This window comes from Schistocerca gregaria, chromosome 7 (genome assembly GCF_023897955.1).
Source record: "Schistocerca gregaria isolate iqSchGreg1 chromosome 7, iqSchGreg1.2, whole genome shotgun sequence".
NCBI lineage: Eukaryota > Metazoa > Arthropoda > Insecta > Orthoptera > Acrididae > Schistocerca > Schistocerca gregaria.
The window spans coordinates 439,099,551-439,119,951 of record NC_064926.1 but is presented as its reverse complement, the minus strand read 5'-3'; the positions used below and the strand labels follow the sequence as shown (position 1 = coordinate 439,119,951).

Below are 20,401 nucleotides of genomic sequence, written 5' to 3'. Positions count from 1 at the left end.
TTCTTGAAGCATATAGGTTGTAGTAGTTATTCGGAGATGAAGGGGCTCGCACAGGATAGAGTAGCATGCAGAGCTGCCTAAGATCAGTCTTCGAACTGAAGACGACAACAACAACATTTTTGTTACTCCCTACAGCCAAGAGCACATTCTGAGTATGTGGTTCGCTAGTAAGCAACAACACAAGATCTTGGCTTGACAGTGGGGACGCTGAGCGGTTTTAGCTACTCACAAACACCCCTAAATCACCATCCGTTTGTTAAACTAAGTATCCCTACTGAACAGATTCCGTTACCGAGCCTTCTGACACACTGGCATAGATCTGAAGACCGAAATGAAAGTTTAGTGCAGAGATGCCACACAGTTTTGCAAACGATTACCGCTCCAGAAACCGGAAATACCGTGCAAGTTAAGCGAGTACGCGCTTCCTTTGATCTGGACAGTAGAGCTGTTTGTGGAGCGTACTAAGCTCCCGACGACAGCGCGGCTGGGATTCCTCCCCGGCGCCTCGCTGCAATTGATTGCTGACTCTGCAGCAGCGACACGTGGCGGCGGTAAACAAGAGAGCACGTGGTTTATGGAGAGCGGGCAGCGGCCGAGCAAATAAACACTCTCTGCAGTTGCTACATTGTATCAGTCGTCTAGAGCCTGCATGTTACATGCGCGCAAACAGCGCCGGACGTTGACTGCATCTGCGGAAACTCGACTGGCTGGCGCGCTTGCGGTTTACCATTTGCGCGGCCTCAATACTCAATGCGATTCAGCAGAACACTACTATCGTATGAGCCACATACTCATAGGCAAAACTGTGCTTCTACTCTCTCTAATTTTTTGAAACGTTTAAGACAGGCCGGGGCTATCGGAATTATGGGGTAGGATGGAAATAAGAAAATATTTTATTGCTCTTGAGACCTTATGGACAGAAATAAGAAAATATTTCATTGCTCAGCTTACGTCCGCAGCTCGGACGCCATTATATTACAGGACCATTGCTAGACAAGTTGCGCACTGGCGGTAAATAGCTTTTCCCAAACAAATTTAATACAGACTCTAATCATCCAGAAGGACGTAGAAGAGGTAAGACGGTATAACAATCCACCACGCAATATTAAGTCTGTTTAAATTTAGGTCTATTTTGGAGATACATAAGTGGTAATTATAAACCTCTACGCTAACAGTTTATCATCAACAAGGTCGGTCAACAGAACAGCTAACGACATCTGATATATATTTGAACAACTGCTTACATTTAAAAAATAACAAGGAAACGGGTCTATGTGAATCATTCTTCGTGGGCATTCTGAATCTGAATATAATACGCATTATTTTCTCTTTATCAAAATACTTATGTTGCCTAATTATACACGACAGTCAGCCTTCATTGCAAGAGCCGGCCGGTGTGGCCGAGCGGTGCTAGGTGCTTCAGTCTGGAACCGCGCGACCGCTACGGTCGCAGCTTCGAATCCTGCCTCGGGCATGGATGTGTGTGATGTCCTGTCCTTAGGATAGTTAGGTTCAAGTAGCTCTAAGTTATAGGGGACTGATGACCTCAGATGTTAAGTCCCATAGTGCTCAGAGCCAGCCATTACAAGATTTGTTTTTCGTAAAATTTTCGATGTCGCCTGTAGACGTGGAACTATTGAAGGAGATCTTTTGGAAGGGATTTGAGTGCAGTGGGATTTTCCCCTCCGATCCGAACAACATGCCATTACGCAAACTCCTTCCTTCGTCCACATTCCTGAATGATGAGCTCCCCTCTGTTACCACAGAATCGAAAGTAAACCCAGGCCCTGCAACTCTTCCTAATCCTCCAAGAAATTCGGGAAGTCAGAGCTCAGCACAATCATCACCACCATTCTCTCCTGCTTTGCCAACCTCAACGAAAAGCATCGGTACCACACTTGCGAGGAGAGAGAAAAATCCGGCTTGTCGTCTGACTTCACCAAATCATTTCAGGCTTATAGGAGGGACGAGAAAATGGAATTTTGAGACCTCCCAAAGAAAGGTCAAGGATTGCAGAAATGTGCTGGATGCTCAAGAGAAACCTTCAAGTTTAGAAAAGGATTAATCTTCTTCATCTCGAGAACTGAGTCAGATTTTGTGGTTTCTGCACTATCAAATATTACGACCCTAGATCTGCGAAGAAAGGGAAATGAAACATATGTGATAAACGCAACCTGTGGTTTTACAAGATCTGTAATGCAGTTGCTGGTCGTAACCAGTTCTGCTGTGGGAAATCCGTGTAACAACTACTGGCACGGCTAAAATACGTAATATTCGATACTGTTTATAACTGTATGACAGTGCTCAATTATTCGCTTAGACCCCTTTAGGACTCAAATAATCCCATGAATGTTCAGTTTCAAGTTTTGCTATTTACAATGAAGAAGAACTGATCTTTTAGCAGTGATCCTTTATCATATAAAACTATTCAAAATTACAATTGAATATGTGCAATAAATATTCATTATCCCTTTTGGGCCCAGAAAGTTGAAATGATTCATTCATCTCCACCTTACCACAAAGCCCATCGGTTCCGGGACAGTTGGCGAGTGTAAGTTCGCAGTGGAAGAAGATAGGGAATGGTGTCACCCGTCTCGTTACCAAACGAAGCATTTCGCCATTTGCTTTTAAGGTGGAATTAACCTCGAACTACTGTAAAAAAAAACGAATTTCACTTTTCTTCTGTAGTTTCTTGGTTACTGCGTTTAGATGAAAACATTTCATGTCAAAGGAGTCTGGAGAATCCTTCCCAACGTATCTGTCTGTCGAGAGACTAATCCAGTCGCTAGCCAAGAAGAAGAAAAGAATCTCTTATTTTTTTCCCTTATTGCGAGTACAAGAAGACGGGATTATACAACAAGTTGTGACGAGAAATCTTGCAATGAAAATAGGAGGGCAATGGATCCGACAAATTTAGCAAGATCTTAAAGCTGTTGGACCAGTGTTAACAAATGGAGAGACCAAAGCTAAAATTAAAACTCTTGCTAAGAACCACAAAGTTTCAGCATTAATGACACATAGAAGGGCTGTAGAGACTTCAGACTAATTGAGAAAATTATGATCGAAAAAAATGAAGAACCTAACAGTGAAACCTTCAAAGAAAAACCGAACGTTGAACGACTCAGCTATTCTATTGTGGCCAGTAAAATTACGATTTGAATGTTGACGTTCGAGTGGACATGGTTAAAGAGATTCTATACATCCGTGTCTGGATTCACAGAGTGAATAACGTTAAGTTTAGAAATCAGACACCTCCGATTCTCCTTGTATTTATCTGACTGCTAAGTGTGAGTGCTGGGTGATTCCGTGACGACCTTACAAACTTTCAGCGTCGATGGAGGATGGGGAACGCAGAGAACAGTGCAATCGCCTTCGTAATGCGGCAACGGAGCGTTTTATGTGACTTGGATTTTGGGCCACGGGTAGAAGCATTTACGAAACCGCTAAGTTTGTAAACTGTTCACATGCTGCAGTGGTTATAATGCACCGGGGCAACTATAGTGCACCACTGGCCATTGATGACAGGGGATGAAGAAAGGCTACGGAGAGGTGTGTGGGCGAATATACGTGCAGCTGTTGGCCAATCTACCGCCTAGATGAATTAGAGCGCTGTCAACAGTGTCCCCTCGACCGTTCAGCGAACCTTACTGTTTACCAGCGTCCATAGTAAGCGGCTGGTTCATGCACCCATGCTGACTGCTGTCAATCGGCGACGTAGGCTGAGGTGGGAGTGTTATGGTCTGTTCGTGGCATTCTCTGGGTGTTATAATGATTCTGGAAGCTAAATCTACATCTACATCCATACTCCGCAAGCCACCTGACGGTGTATGGCGGAGGGTACTTTGAGTACCTCTATCAGTTCTCTCTTCTATTCCAGTCTCGTATTGTTCGTGGAAAGAAGGATTGTTGGATGCCTCTGTGTGGGCTCCACTCTCTCTGATTTTATCCTCACGGTCTCTTCGCGAGATATACGTAGGAGGGAGCAATATACTGCTTGACTCCTCGGTGAAGGTATGTTCTCGAAACTTCAACAAAAGACCGTACCGAGCTACTGAGCGTCTCTCCTGCAGAGTCTTCCACTGGAGTTTATCTAACATCTCCGTAACGCTTTCGCGATTACTAAATGATCCTGTAACGAAGCGCGCTGCTCTCCGTTGGATCTTCTCTATCTATTCTATTAACCCTATCTGGTACGGATCCCACACTGGGGAGCAGTATTCAAGCAGTGGGCGAACAAGTGTACTTCCTTAGTTTTCGGATTGCATTTGCTTAGGATTCTTCCAATGAATCTCAATCTGGCATCTGCTTTAGCCGACAATCAACTTTATATGATCATTCCATTTTAAATCACTCCTAATGCCTACTACCAGATGATTTATGGAATTAACTGCTTCCAGCTGCTGACCTTCTATATTGTAGCTAAATGATAAAGGATCTTCCTTTCTATGTATTTGCAGCACGTTACACTTGTCTACACTGAGATTCAATTGCCATTCCCTGCACCATGCGTCAATTCGCTGCATATCCTCCTGCATTTCAGTACAATTTTCCATTGTTACAACCTCTCGATAAACCACAGCATCATACGCAAGAAGCCTCAGTGAACTTCCGACGTTATCTACAAGGTCATTCATGTATATTGTGAATAGCAACGGTCCTACGACACTCCCATGTGGCACACCTGAAATCGCTCTTACTTCGGAAGACTTCTCTCCATTGAGAATGACATGCTGCGTTCTGTTATCTAGGAACTCTTCAATCCAATCACACAATTTGTCTGATAGTCCACATGCTCTTACTTTGTTCATTAAACGACTGAGGAGAACTATATCGAAGGCCTTGCGGAAGTCAAGAAAGAGGTACAGTGCATCGATACAGGTATGCATCTATCCTTGGGGACCACGCCCACCCGCATGTGCGGTTTGTTTCCGTCTGCACAATGGCATCTGCCAGCAGCACAATGCGACGTGTCACACAGGTCACAGTGTACGTGCGTGATTCGAAGAGCACCAAGATGAATTTCCCGTACTCACGTGGCCACTAAACTCCCCGGATTAAAATGCAATCGAGTGAGCCGTGTGCGGCTCGCATTCATGCCGTTTGTTTTTTCGCATATTGTCACTTCGAGTAGCGTCTCGTTTCTTCCTTGCTTACTGGCGCTCCGAAGTTGCTGGCTTGCCTCCTTCAGTGGCAGCAGCAGCGCTTATCAATACTAGTACTGTAGTACTAACTTTGTTGTGACTGCTAGTATTTCCGGGTGATGGTGGTGCGTGCGTTGGTCAGTCGGCTGGGACGGAGCAGTGAGGAAGCCTCCGTGGCAAGGCCAGGCCGGGACCACTGGCGGCGTGCACGTGCTGTTGGATCGCGAGGCGCTAGTTGCGAGAGCGACCAAGTTCGTTGCCTACCGAACCTGGACGCTGATGTTGAGTGATCAGTTAACCTGTTATGAAACCTCAACTATTGTGACATCTCTTCGTTCATTTGCGGGTTGTTTCTCCCTGGGCCGTTTGGGCTAGCAACAATGTATGAGGTGTTGGAGTCAGCAAAATCTTGCAGCCTCTTCCTATACTGTGAATAATTATTCAATTGACTGTTACATACCAGTGGAGTGCAGCAGCGCTGTTTTCTGCCGTGTGGCCGTTAACGTTCCAGTTACCTGCCCTGGTCGTTAGCGTAGTTTTCCGGTAGTGTGTCTTTTCTAGTCACATTGATGCTGTCCGGCATGGAGCCTTTTAAGTTGTTTGGTTCGTATTTTGCGTAGAATGGTTATTGTACCCTTGGTTGTTTTTAGACGCCAATTTCTGAAGACGTAGTGCTGTTCCTATCCTCGTCCTCGGCCGATATTTTCCATCGTTGTGCCGTTGGTGGGACGGAAGGGAATTGGTTAAATTGTTGGTCGGTCCTTGGGCCGTCCCTAGTTTTGGTTGCCATCCGGTTATTTAACTTCAGCTCTTGGCTGCCTGTCTCACCTGACCTTACGTTTGGGTTACCATCTCAGGCCGACCCTTAGAATACTTCTGAGCACCACTTGTACTGTTTGTTTTCGATTGTGATTTTCATTTTAGTTTGAAGTATTGTGCGATGCCTTCGGTCGTGTATTAATTCAGTTCTTTTTAAATTTTACATGAAGGTCACAGCCGTGTTAAATTAAATTTTTAAGATTGATTTTATTTTAAAAAAATATTTTTTCCTTAAAGTTTGTTCTGTCTGAAATTGTTTGTAATCCAGGCCCTAAGCCGTTAGTTGTTCGATGTATTATATGTGGCCTTCAGCCGAGGATTTACGTGAACCCCTTTTAATAAGGCCTTCAGCCCTGTGTATTCTTTAAAGAAATTTTTTTATAAGAAGGAAGGGGTTTATTTTAAATTGTTTGTCAGACTGGTTGTTCAGGCCTTCAGCGGTTGTTTCAAATTTGTTTGTGGCCTTCAGCCGTCCAATAAGTTAATGTTTCTTTAATTAGGTTTTCGGCCATTCTATTGTAAGTTTAAAAAGATATTTCTTGGTTAGAAGAAATTGTTTATTAATGTGTTTTAATTATAGTTGTCCTTCAGATGTGTAGTGTAGGCCTTCAGCCGCTAATTGTTTTCAGTTGCATGTTTTTTTTAATTTTAACTTCTATTTTTTATTGCAATTGATTTCCAAGCAAGGCCGTCAGCCGTTCTTGTTTTGGATGTGGTTTTGGGCCATTAGCCCAGAAAGTATTTTAACTTTTCTTCAACTAGGCCTTCAGAAATATTGTATAATTCTGATCTTTTAAAGAAATGTGTAAATAAGTGGTTCTTAGAAAAATAAAGTTGTGTGTTTGACTGTGCAACTCACAGTAACTATTTACGGCCCCATCCACAATCGTAACCTTATCCTGTGCGCTCTCTGAGTACCCTGCCAGTTTCATCCAGAATCTGTGGGATCACCTCGATCGGGCTGTATGCGCCATGGATTCTCAACCGAGAAACATAGCGCAACTGGCCACTGGAGTCGGCATGGCTCTACATCTCTGCTGGAGGCCTACCTTACGACTCTCGTCAACTCCCTCCCTGAACACTTCGCAGCGTGTGCGCTACAAAAGGTGTATATTTGTGTGTCCGCCTCTTGTGACATCTGGTAGTCAGTTCTAGTTTACGTAGGGGGTCCGGGGACTTTTAATCAGATACTGTATGTATTTTCGGTGTAGTATTATCTACGCCAAGAAATACCCACGCCAAGAAAACCCGCAATGCAACAGACGGCGCCCCCTTCATAGCTAGGCAGTAACGGCGCGGTGTGGAATACTGACGCTTGGTGCCGCAGTTGCGCTCCCGGTGGGCGCGCCGCTTGTTGCGCCTGCCGCGACCGCCGCCCGCGTGGTCGTGATCGCTCCCGTGCTGGTGGTGGAGATGGTGGTGAGAGGTCGACTCCCTGCGGGTGACCACGTGCGGCTGAGGCTGCGTCTCCGACGGCGTCGACCCCTGCGCTGGCTCCACCCAGAACTCGCCGTGCTCCGTCCGCACCAGGCCCGCCTGCAACAAATACACACGGTGTTGGTTGGTTGGTTGTTTCAGGGAAGAGACCAAACTGCGAGGTCATCGGTCTCATCGGATTAGGGAAAGATGGGGAAGGAAGTCGGCCGTGCCCTTTCAAACGAACCGTCCCGGCATTTGCCTGGAGCGATTTAAGGAAATAACGGAAAACCTAAATCACGATGGCCGGATGCGGTATTGAACCGCCGTCCTCCCGAATGCGAGTCCAGTGTGCTAACCACTGCGCCACCTCGCTCGGTCACGGTGTTGGTGAGTGGCGACGCGGTGTCTCAATCGGGAAGAATACAGTTTAGCTTGGAGCTAAGTCTATCTCATGGAAATATGTGTGCTGAACACTGAACAATTCAACGAATCTAATTACTGCAAAAGTTGATATACGGTCACAAGAGAAATTTAGCAATTACTTGTTGTAAAACATATTTAGTTGATTGTGCAGATTTTATCGTGCTCCTTTTGCTAGTCTTTATCCTGTATCTTCACGAGGCAGTACAGTGGCGCAACTAGCTTCAAAACCTGGATAGAATACAAACAGAAAAATATGCGCGTTCCGACGCATGTCACACCAAATCTCGTGTAGACTGCACTGGTGCATGCTTTCCCAATGCTACGGTGGCATCGCAGTCGTAAGTCGATATATGTTTAATCTGTGAGAGAAGTCCAGCCCAGTTGTTAGGATAAAATACGAGAGCTGTTCGGAGGGTAACGTTCGATAGATCGCAAAATGGAAACCACAGTGTAAAATCCGATGAACTTTTGCATAGATGTACATGAAATGTAGTCGCAGTTGTGAATATGGGCACCTGTAATCTGTATAATGCAATGACGACATGAAAATTATATATATGAAGATGGTATCTGTTCTTTCGGGCATGTCCGGAAGAACAGATAGCATAAGGCTCACCGGCCATTTGACCATCTTCTTGGGTGCGGATGCACAAACAGTGCCCGAACTCTTACAGGAATCGGCAGTAAATGAATCTAATGGGCAGGGGCACTATGAATATAGTGCGGGACAATAAGTTGCGAATGTGGGTCTCACGGGAGGCATCCCAGAGATAAATCCCTACAGTTGCACTATCATCTGTGACCTCGGTAACTCAGATGGATAGAGCGCCTGCCATGTAAGCAAGAGGTCCCGGGTTCGAGTCCCGATTGGAGCACACGTTTTCAACTGTCCCCGTTGACTTATATCAATGCCTGTATGCAGCTAAGGGTATTCATTTCATTGTCATTTCACAGTGAAAATTTGTGCCAGACCGGGACTCGAACTCTGATATCCTGCTTATCGCTAGCAATTGCCTGAAAATTAGGCTATCCCAGCATTATTCATGACAAGACCCAAACTTCTGTTTCTCGTCAACAGTGTGTCTACAACCTATACTCGCTTATCCATTATGTTTAATCACGTACAGGCGGGCATATTACTTGAAAGTCGCTTGCCCGGTGTCGGTGGATAAATACGATATTGCAGTACATGTGTTATTCCCAATTACGATGCAGTGTTCCTTTGGACATGCATGCATGTTCAAAGACATCGTGATTCGGAATAATACTGGCACTGCAATATCATATTGCATAGAGGTATTGGACAGAGTCTCCAGTATGCACGCCAATCGCGCCACGTCGCTCTTTTCAGTTCTGAGGGCGCAGTGAGCATGTAAAGATGCCTAGAATTTGTGTCCCCCGTCAAATATGGGCACCTGTGAGAGATTTTGCCTGATTTGATGCAACCCACACAACGTAACTGTCACGCATCACCTTCTTCTCGACAATTCTCGGCTGCACACTACAGGGGCTTGGTACAGACAAGAAGCTGCAGATCAGCTTAGAGACATGCAGGAAAGCACAGGCAACTGCCTTGTATGACGAGGGCATTGGAAAGTTGGTACAAGGCTAAGATAAGTGTCTCAGTCGGAGTGGCGACCATGTAGACAAGTGGCTGGAAGGTGTAGCTACCTGTTGCGAATAAAACGTGGCTTCCATTTCGCGATCTAGCAGGTCTCACTTTCTGAATGGCCCCTCTTAAGATGGGCAGCACTCTAGAATGTATGTCTATGGCCTTTTTAACTGGTTTAACCAAGTATATCGACTTAAAACTAACGTACTACAGATATTATCCGAAATCGTCGGCTATAAAAATTTCCTCTGCATGGCTCAGATTTTGTAAATGGTTCACCTACGATCTTAATGAATTGCTTGCGCAATCTTGTGCGTTTTTACCGAACGGTCATTTTTCCATGGTGCGGATGTACGGATGTACCAGAGTCGTAGCTGCTCCGTTGCCGATTGGTGGGCTATCTGAAGATGCGCAGAAAGCCCAGAATAAGAATATTCGTCATTATCAAGAAAATTTTGTACTCAAATATTTGCGCTTTGAGATTTTAGAAAATGACAGTCGAAGAAAATAAACAGATGCCACCTGATGTAAAAGATCTGCTTTTCGGACCATCTCGCTATGGACAATCCGACAACGGCCCTTTTTATAGCAATAATAACGCATGTGACTACAATTTCGATTGAAAAATATAAAATTCGAACGGAAAATTTCGATACGGCAATTTCGACTTCTCATTCGTTATTAGCGTCCTCAAAAAGCCTTGTACCCGAAGTTTTACTCGAATACGTCAAATTTATAATTTTTGACAGCCACATTGGTCCCACGATTTTGAACTTTGTAATTCCGACATCGGAATCGGAATCAGCGAACCCAAAAATCCAAAAAAGGTCGTAAGTTTGTTGTATTTTGTACCTTTTTTTCTATTACATCCCGGTTTTGAAGCGAGTTGGGCCACTGGGGGTCGGCATGATAATTTTCTGATTTGGCAATGTCAGTAGTTGAGGGTGGCCGTAGTCCTTCGGGTTGACATTCCTTGCCCCCCCCCCCCCCACCCGCCCCCCGCTGCCCCTCTCGGACACAAGTTCTCTAGTGTTACTCTGCTTCAACGTGTACGAATGTTTTTCTAAATGTTTGCGAATCGTGCCCCTGAGGCAGGTCGTGTCGAGTCTACCAACCGCAATTCACTTACCCGGATGTGGGAAACCACCTAAAAACTACATCCAAGCTGGCTGGCACACCGACCGTCATCGTTACTCCGACGGGCGGATTCGATCTGGCGCTGGCGCCTCTCCTCAAATCGCGGAAGTGACGTACTATTATTGTTCGTGGTCTTCCGGGAAGGTCTGTCTATACAGATTTTCTTTGTTTTTCTTTAAATATTTTTACTAGGATAACCGGTTAACTTTCACCTGAACCACGTCCGCCACTGAGTGGTCAGCGCGACAGAATGTCAATCCTAAGGGCTGTGGTTCGATTCCGCTCAAGGACTGTGTGTCGTGTTGTCCTAATTATCATCATTTCACCCCCATCGACGCGCAAGTGGCCGAAGTGGCGTCAAATCGAAAGACTTGCACCCGGAGAACGGTCTACCCGACGAGAGGCCCTAGTCACACGACCTACTACTACCTGAACCATTCTCAGATCTGTATAGATTACAGGAGTAACTCGTCCAATGTATCAGCTAAACTTTGTAAGGGCACAGATATCGACAAGGCCACAGTGTATCTGGATACCAGATCAGAGGTGTCATGGGGATGCCAACTCGCTTTGGGAGTTGATTGACTTCTAAGACTAATGTTTTGCAATATGAATTAGTACATTTTTAACAAGTTTGTATGCGTGGCCAGCATCAATATTCGTTTTGTAAATAAAAACCACCTCTTTTTGCTGCGATATATTTTATTTCTTCCATACGCGTATTGCCTATTAATGTAATTCATCTTCAGTGCACTCTAGAACGAGACAGTTCTGCTTCGATATGCGATATCTGCACATCATAAAACTGTTCACGTCTTGTTTCTTACTTAAATAAGTTATGAGTTACATTTCTTCGCGTTTTTGGTTGGTATCTGGGTTTCCTCTCATCTGGTCAACTTCTGAAGCTCGCTGTCACTTCACTTGCGAAATATAAGTACAAATGGTTCAAATGGCTCTGAGCTCTATGGGACTCAACTGCTGTGGTCATTCGTCCCCTAGAACTTAGAACTACTTAAACCTAACTAACCTAAGGACATCACACACATCCATGCCCGAGGCAGGATTCGAACCTGCGACCGTAGCAGTCGCACGGTTCCGGACTGCGCGCCTAAAACCGCGAGACCACCGCGGCCGGCTATATAAGTACATTTACACGTTAGGAACTTTCTTCTTCACGACAGTCGTATTGTTTGCCTTAATTACTGTGGAACACTACTAGTCTTCTATCACTAGTTGTAGATGTTTTGCCGTAAACTGTGATTTAAAGACGTAACCATAGTGCGTTCACTTTATTCCTCATTCTGCTTAGTTTGTTTACGTACATTTGCCAATCTAACGAAGCACAATATATATGCTGAAAACTGACGTCCATTCATTTCTGTTCTGTTTGTATACGTATCTTTGTGTGTGTAAAAAAACAAAAAATAAGAAAAAAATAAGCACCACAGTATCACGTGGCTAAAACATCAATGTGTCGCAGATGGAATCGGTCAACTCATACAAATACCTGTGTGTAACAATATGTAAGGATACGAAACGGAACGATCACATCTGCCCAGTCGCAAGTAAAGCAGGGGACAGATTTTCGTTCATTGGTGGAATAGTAGGGTAATGAAATCAGCCTGCAAAGGAAAAAGCGTAAGAAAGACTCGTGCCACGCACTCTAGTATATTACTCAAGTGTGTGGGACTCACAGCATTTATGTTATTCTTTTCTTGACTGGAAAACGGCCAACACCGGTAGACATCCGTCGGGGAATGAAGAACGTGTATGGAGCGGCATATCTGTCGAAAACTAACGTTGCGGAAAGGAGCGCCAAGGTGTGCTGCTGCTTCATGACAACGCACAACCCAACATCGCAAATGCAGTAACGCAAAAGTTACGCGGACTCAAGTGCGAGACATTCGAGTACCCGTTCTACAGCCCTGATCTCTTCCCCTCCGATTATCACGCCTTCGGTCACTTAAAACGGCCTTGAAGGATCGACGATTCCTGTCTGATGAGAATAGGGAGCAGACAGTTATGGAATTCCTCACAGAGCAGGACGCGGAATTTTAAATAAATTGTTATCTTCAACCTTCTGCTTCGTTGGGACGATTGCCGAAATGCTCACGGCGATTTTGCCTGATTGGCATTTCGATTCTGTACCGTACGGCTTACAAACGGAAATTTTTTGATCGCGCCTCGTAAAATAAGGCAGCACGTATGGGTACATGTATGACTCATGGGAATGGGTCACGGCAGATGCTGAAAAAGCGTAATTGGCAGACGACTGGAGATAGGTGCATTCTACGTTACGCAGCTGCTGCCAATATTACATTTTCCTGCAATACGATTTGATTTACGTGTCGACCTCTGAATAACTCTTTTGTTTGTGGATATTGTCAACACTCGGCGACTGTCAAAACCTTTTCTTGGAACAGTTCTGGGTTCCCTTGCCAGCAGCCTTGCTCTAGCCGCGGAACCAGACGTCCTTTCGTCGGGAGATTTCTCGTCGCTTGCCCGCAACGAATTCGCGAGCGCCGAGAGACAAGACGTATTTCACTCCCCGGTTTGCGAGTGTGGAGGCATGCGTCATCGTGTTCCTAAAGTGGAGGCCTGTGTTCCGCAGCAGCTCCCAGAGTACTTCTCCACCATGGATTTAAAAAAAAAAAAAACCAACTCCGTGAAAAATTTTGCAGCATTCCGAAACACGTAGATTTAGACCTCGTCAGGGACTGCCCATCAGTGTTATGAACGCCAAATTTTATAGAAAACATATAGCAGGTAGAATTTCAGAGATGGGTAACGTCCTCTGAAATAATATCTGTGTTCTGCATTCACAACTCCAACCCGAATACTGCCATGGAGGGAACATCTGCAAAGATAAAAATTAACAAGAATATAACCTGTTGCAACCCTCGCCCAAGTAACCGCAGGCTCCTATGGCTCGGTACATTTTTTTAAAAAATATGCTTCACTTTCCCTACTCCTTTGGGTTGCAAGTATTGAATTAAATCTAATCTCGACATACGACGAGCGCGTGACACATTACTGCATTTATATGTTTGTCTGCAATACACTCCACGTTGTATCTTATATAAGGCTCACCGGCCATTTGACCATCTTCTTCTGTGCGGACGCACGAACAGTGCCCAAATTCTTACGGAAGTCGGCAAAAAGCCGCGATTAATGAGGATAATGGGCAGGGGTATTATGAATATAGTGCGGGACAATAAGCTGAGAATGTGGGTCTCACGGGAGGCGAGCCAGAGAGAAGTCCCTGCAGTCGCGCTATCCTCTGTGTCCTCGGTGGCTCAGATGGATAGAGCGTCTGCCGTGTAAGCAGGAGATCCCGGCTTCGAGTCCCGGTCGGGGCATAAATTTTCAACTGTTGGCGTATATCAACGCCTGTATGCAGCTAGGGGTATTCATTTCATTGTAATTTCTAGAATCTAGATATATTCTGATACTGCATATAGTTTTAAATAATGTCTATAGGGACTTTAATTAAGCTACGTATGCAGCACCAACTGATTTTCATATTCCTTTTATTCGCTTTGGATTTATTGTACTACGCCGACAACGATTTGCAACAAATGTAAAAACATCCACACTGGAATATGACGAGAAAGAGAATGTGCACAAGAATTTCAGTTTGTTACACTAATGACTTTCAAACTTTTGGGGTCCTTTGCTCTCTTGACCTGAACATAAAACACCCACTTCTCCTTTCGCACATGACATTCGGCTCTAAATGTGGGCTAAATAAATTTAAGTTTTTAAAAAGTGAATATGAGTAGTTACTTCTTATGAGTTAAATGCTTATCGTATGTCAAGAAATATTGTATGTACCTTTGTCTGACTATTTTTTTGACCGTTGTGCTTAGAAACCCAGCGGACTGTTGACGAACGCGTTGACAGGGGTGTACAGCATTCCACGCAGCAGGTAACCGGGCCAGGCGGGCGCCAGTGTGTCTGAACCGGACGCGGCGAGGTGAGCCGGTGCGTTCCCGATTCTGTGCGGCAGTTGGCGTTAATTTGGTGGTCGCGCGCCGGGCCGTACGGCACCGCACCTGGCCTGACGTCACGCCGCACCTGAGCGAACGTTCCGTGGGAAACGCCAACAATGGAGACGGCCTATCTTAATTAAATCGAGCGGCCGGCGCGCCGCCTTTGTTACAGTGGAGCGTGAAAGCTGGCGTCTCGTCGGCCAGGGGAACAGCCGCGGCAGTGCGTGTCTCCACGAGGAAGCCAGCCGCTCTGTAACCCGTGCACTAGGGCACTTCGTCCGCAGTCAGCAGTAGTCTTTCCTCCTCACTCACCATCCACGCGGCGCCGTCTTACAAGGCGACCGTGCTTGCTCGTCGATACAGACTTCGTCCAAATGTGTGGTATACGCATACGGTTTCAGCCAGAAATTAAAGTGACATAAGTGGAACCTCCAGATGGCCAATCGTTTACGGAAAAAAAAGAAAAAGAAATGTCCAGGTGCAAGTAGTACTCGCGCGTTGAGTGTTCCGTACAAACTTAGCTGTATACATGGACAGCTGGTCCATCCTGGGAATCGGAATCTCAAGGATTTTTGCCTGTTATCCATACTGACAAGATACCGGTACCGGGAACGTTTTGATTTTAAGTTTGAAGGCAGGTAACAAAAGACAATTTTTTCGTGTGATATAATTACAGATTAACACTTTTCCGGTTTTTTACTTTAAATAGCCTCTTAAACCTCCCTTCTTGCCTAATTTCATGATTCTAGTTCAACGGGAAGTACCCTTTAGGTTTTGATACGTGATTTTGTGAGTACCAAAATGTGTGACATAAATCGTTGCGTCTTTCGATTTAATTGAGTTTCAAGCTTCACTTTTCTTACACCACCAGGGGACCGTATGTGACAGCTTTCAATGTCCATCCGTTCCTGAGGAAAAGGTTTTTAAAAGACAGACAGATGGATAACAAAGGGTTCCGTTTTTACCGATAGCATTTTTGGCGCAGGTTGCTCGTGGCAATAGCAATTTATGTTAACGTAGCTCCGACGCCGTGGTTGCCGCAGCGGGAAAAGTATAGGACGGAAACCCGAGGGTCATGTATTCGAGTCCCTGGGACGAAATTTCAGTTTTTTTGTTTCAGTTATTACGTCACTTTCACTGCAAATAGACATAAATGTGAACAAAGTAATTCACTCGTATATAGCGCAACAAGCTGCAACTCCTTCCTCAAAATTATTGCGAACAGCCTACGTATGCTTACAACAGCGAGGATTCCAAAAATGGTGGATGATTACACAGAAAAATATATAAATGTCGTCATTACTTCGTGAAAATCTGGGAACTTTCAACAGCCCTACAGCAAAAAATTACTGACTGTTGTCATGAAACCCTACGTGCAACAGTACAAATTTCTTCTCGTAAAACCGAGCGAGGTGGCGCAGTGGTTAGCACACTGGACTCGCATTCGGGAGGACGACGGTTCAGTCCCATCCTGATTTAGGTTTTCCGTGATTTCCCTAGATCACTTCAGGCAAATGCCGTGATGGTTCCTTCGAAAGGGCACGGCCGATTTCCTTCCCCATCCTTCCCAATCCGAGCTTGTGCTTTGTCTCTAATGACCTCGTTGTCGACGGGACGTTAAACACTAATCTCCTCCTCTTCCTCCTCCTCCTCTTCTTGTAAATGACTCGTCGTGAAGACAAAAAATGCATAACTATACAACGAGATTTTTCAAGACGATGGATTGGCATCATGCAGTGATTTGCCCCCAAACTTCACTCCGCTAATGCGACTCCGCGATGTCTGTTTTTGTCGTTGGTTACAGAATTTGATCAAAAATCTTCAAAACTGCTCTTGTCTCGTCGAGAGAGCAAAAGAAATTACACCCAAGGAAAACTGCATCAAATACATACCACTGTACATCAGCAGCTATCCTTGTCAATATTTGGCGAAATGGTGCGTTATACTTGATTTCTTGCCAATCTAGAAGCGAACCTTTTATGAATTTAATGCATGGACTGACTAGATTTCAAAGAGAAAAAAATGGAACATTTATGTTAACACCTAATTTCATTACTTAGGTTTTCCTTTATTGTCAGTTATGGTGATATTTTGAAGTCGATAATTGATCTATGACGATGCAGCAGCTGAAAAACCCACAGCAAAAATGTATCTTCATTTTGTGATTTGGAAAAGAACGAGTAGATACATTGCACAAATAAAATTCTTTTCTTCAGAAGTAAAAGAAACCGATTAACTTTTTTTTATTGTAACAGTCTGGATATATTTTCTGCATAGTTTAGTCACTTACTAGGTGCTTAGGGACAATTTGTTAATCCTAAAACTGTATAATATTACTAATCAGTAATTAGATACATGACAAACAATATTCAATAACCCCTGCTAACAAACGCTATATCGCTCACATCCTTCACAAAATTAACTTCCATATGCCTGCTGTCCTGTTAGAAGTAGTGGTTTAAGTGATGATCTTTTATACCTCCTGTGGTTTTGATTTCACTTGTCTCGAGGCCAATAAAGTGGATGGTCGACAAGTTAGAAGCGGGAGCAGGTGATACCTGCTTTTCTTTTCAACATACGTCTTACTCTTTCTTTAGGCGTAAGATGAGTTAAACCTAATGCCGTAGGACTTTAGAGGATGTTGTGAAAAAATATATATCTATAACGCCGTACTTCTATGAAATTTGTTTTTCACAAATATTTAATTAAATAAGAAATATTGTAATATTGTTACACGCATTTGGTTTCTCGATTAAAAACCTAGTCAATTAATTGTGTGTACCGAACGGTTTGCTCGGGGCCGCAGGACATTTATGTGAAAACCAGGACTGACCCGACACATCCGGGATGTCTTGTCAGTCTACTATGCAATTTTCTTTTCTATAGAAACTTTCAAGTATGCAATTGTAAAGATGCACCTTCATGACATGTGCAAGATGCTGAGGAAATTACTGGTTTCCGGTGTATTTACGATGAACATCACCCCAGCACTTGTAGATCACGAAATGTAAAATATTAAACGGATCTAATTTTATGTACGAAGTTCTCGTGTAAGCCGTATTATCCTTTCATGGATATTTATTCCCACTCCTAAATTTTCATTTAGCTTTTCCTGATTTTTATGAAAATGTTAATAAATACAATAGACTTAACGGTATTTCGGTTTATTTGCAGTGTCTGTAACGTAAACATAGAAGAGCTAAAAAAAAACTTACAGCACAGGGAGTCGACCCCACAACCTTCGGATTTCCGTTCTGTACTCTTTTCGCTGCACCAACTACTGCATGAACATACGCAAGCCGGCCGCGGTGGTCTCGCGGTTCTAGGCGCGCAGTCCGGAATCGTACGACTGCTACGGTCGCAGGTTCGAATCCTGCCTCGGGCATGGATGTGTGTGATGTCCTTAGGTTAGTTAGGTTTAAGTAGTTCTAAGTTCTAGGGGACTAATGACCACAGCAGTTGAGTCCCATAGTGCTCAGAGCCATTTGAACCATTTGAACATACGCAAACAGAAATGGATGATGTCAACGCCCGACCCGTGACAGAAATGCTATTTTCTTCAGACGCTTATCTCTCACTTCTGTCACTATTATTGCTGGCCAATAACTGCATGTATCATAAATTCGGATGAAATCCGAGGTGACTTCCAGGCGCGGTTCTGCAGTCAGCCGCTTTCAAATGGGGCGAGCCTTCGCCGATTACGACTCGACAGGTGCGTGACTCCCTTCCACGCAGTTAAGGAAACATGGCTGTTAGCTACATTAAAACGCAGCATGAGGCGTAAAGGAAGAGCATAAGTCTGTCCACTGCATCTTCGGGGCTTATACGCATACGCGTAAGTTCCGCGTGGCTACGCAAGCCAAGCAGGCAGCTGTGTCATTAGGCGAGGCAGTCTCTGTCGTCTTCGGCAATTCCCCCTATGCTGTGCGAAGCTCGTTCTTCCTCCTCTTGCACACAACAGCCGAATGAACACTACGACGTTTCGGCATGTGTCTGCAATAGAGAGACCAGGGCACATTTACTCGGAACTTTTGGTTAGATATACCGTGTTTAAAATTATTTAGCATTTTAACATGGTTATTAAAGTATAACTTGCTATATACAGGGTGTTTCAAAAATGACCGGTATATTTGAAACGGCAATAAAAACTAAACGAGCAGCGATAGAAATACACCGTTTTTTGCAATATGCTTGGGACAACAGTACATTTTCAGGCGGACAAACTTTCGAAATTACAGTAGTTACAAATTTCAACAACAGATGGCGCTGCAAGTGATGTGAAAGATATAGAAGACAACGCAGTCTGAGGGTGCGCCATTCTGTACGTCGTCTTTCTGCTGTAAGCGTGTGCTGTTCACAACGTGCAAGTGTGCTGTGGACAACATGGTTTATTCCTTAGAACAGAGGATTTTTCTGGTGTTGGAATTCCACCGCCTAGAACACAGTGTTGTTGCAACAAGACGAAGTTTTCAACGGAGGTTTAATGTAACCAAAGGACCGAAAAGCGATACAATAAAGGATCTGTTTGAAAAATTTCAACGGACTTGGAACGTGACGGATGAACGTGCTGGAAAGGTAGGGCGGGGACAATTTTATCTGGGCTCAAGTCGAGTGCGTAGATGTGCACCATATATGGGACAAGTTTACGTATCTACGGGGGTTACGTTTACACATATCAAAGAACACAATAATGAGTAAACGCACTAGCAGAAGTGTCAGAATATTTTTAACTTGTAACTACACGCTTACTTACACCATTTAATGTGATAATATACAAAACCATTGTTGGCAGTAAACGCTTTTTCTAGCGATCTTCCACCTGTTAACGTAATATGGCCTACATAGACGTTGGAATGATAATTAAATACCTATTCATAATCATTGTCTGAGTGCCAATTTCTGCACACAAAAATGAGTTTCCTATGGCACAATCGTCATAGCCCCCCACCGTTCATGTATAAGGCATTGAACGAATTCTTGATTTCTTTTTGACTGTTTTTCAAATAGCACATCTAAAGACAATTTTCTACATCTTCGTCAGACTGCTGAAGGTTAAGAGAGAAAGGAAGAAGGACAGTATGGGACATTCGTTGAGGCAGGAGTTCTTTGCTAACAGACGCTTTGGGACGACTAATTAGTGATAGTAGATCGAGAGGAAGGAGGAGATACAAGACGATAGACGACATGAAGGGAAGCGGAAATTACGCGGATCCGAAGAGGATGGCAGAAAAACAGGAGAGGATGGAGAATTTCCATGTGAAAAACCTGCCTTTGGGCAGGACACTGATGATGACATCAGAAGCAGGCTTATCCACATTTTTTCTTTGTTTTTGCTTTCTAATAGTTCTTTCTCTCATAGATTATAAAGTAGAATCATCTCCTGTAAAAGAACATGTATTTAGCTACTCTCGGTTTTGAATGTGTGCTCCCTGAGAGCTTCGATATTTAATTAACAAAATTTTCTCATTTTGCACAAACAACATAGATATGTTCTTTGTGCTGTGGCGTGTTCACTGAACTGGTGCCGTGACGTTTATGAAAGCCGTCAGCAGATGTCAATACTAATCTTCCATTGACGGTAGCGCTATAGCAAGTATAGTTTCTGAGAATAGTGATCTGAGTAAACTTGCCCCGTGCGTAAACTGTCTCTCTTATTCTGGCCTGCAGTCACCGACCGCAGAGAAGCCAATTTTTCACTAAACTGTATGTATCAGTGGCGATTCTTTCTGCAAGTTGACAAAGTAAATTTTGCATCGTCGACCCGAATTCTCCCCCTTTCCCGGCTCGCAGAGTGACAATACATGCACCATCTGGAAATCGAAAACCCGAGAAACTTAGTCAGAAGAACATACGAAAGG

At 44.2% G+C, this 20,401-nt stretch overlaps 1 protein-coding gene across 1 annotated transcript in view; it reads right to left on the bottom strand.

Moving 5' to 3' along the window:
- The window catches only part of LOC126282419 (A disintegrin and metalloproteinase with thrombospondin motifs 12-like), a 1,083,163-nt gene that overhangs the window by 253,650 nt on the left and 809,112 nt on the right, over positions 1 to 20,401 (bottom strand). The window contains exon 5 of the mRNA XM_049982077.1: positions 7,274 to 7,496. Coding sequence (XP_049838034.1) covers positions 7,274 to 7,496 — 223 coding nt within the window. The remainder of the gene's footprint in view (positions 1 to 7,273; positions 7,497 to 20,401) is intronic.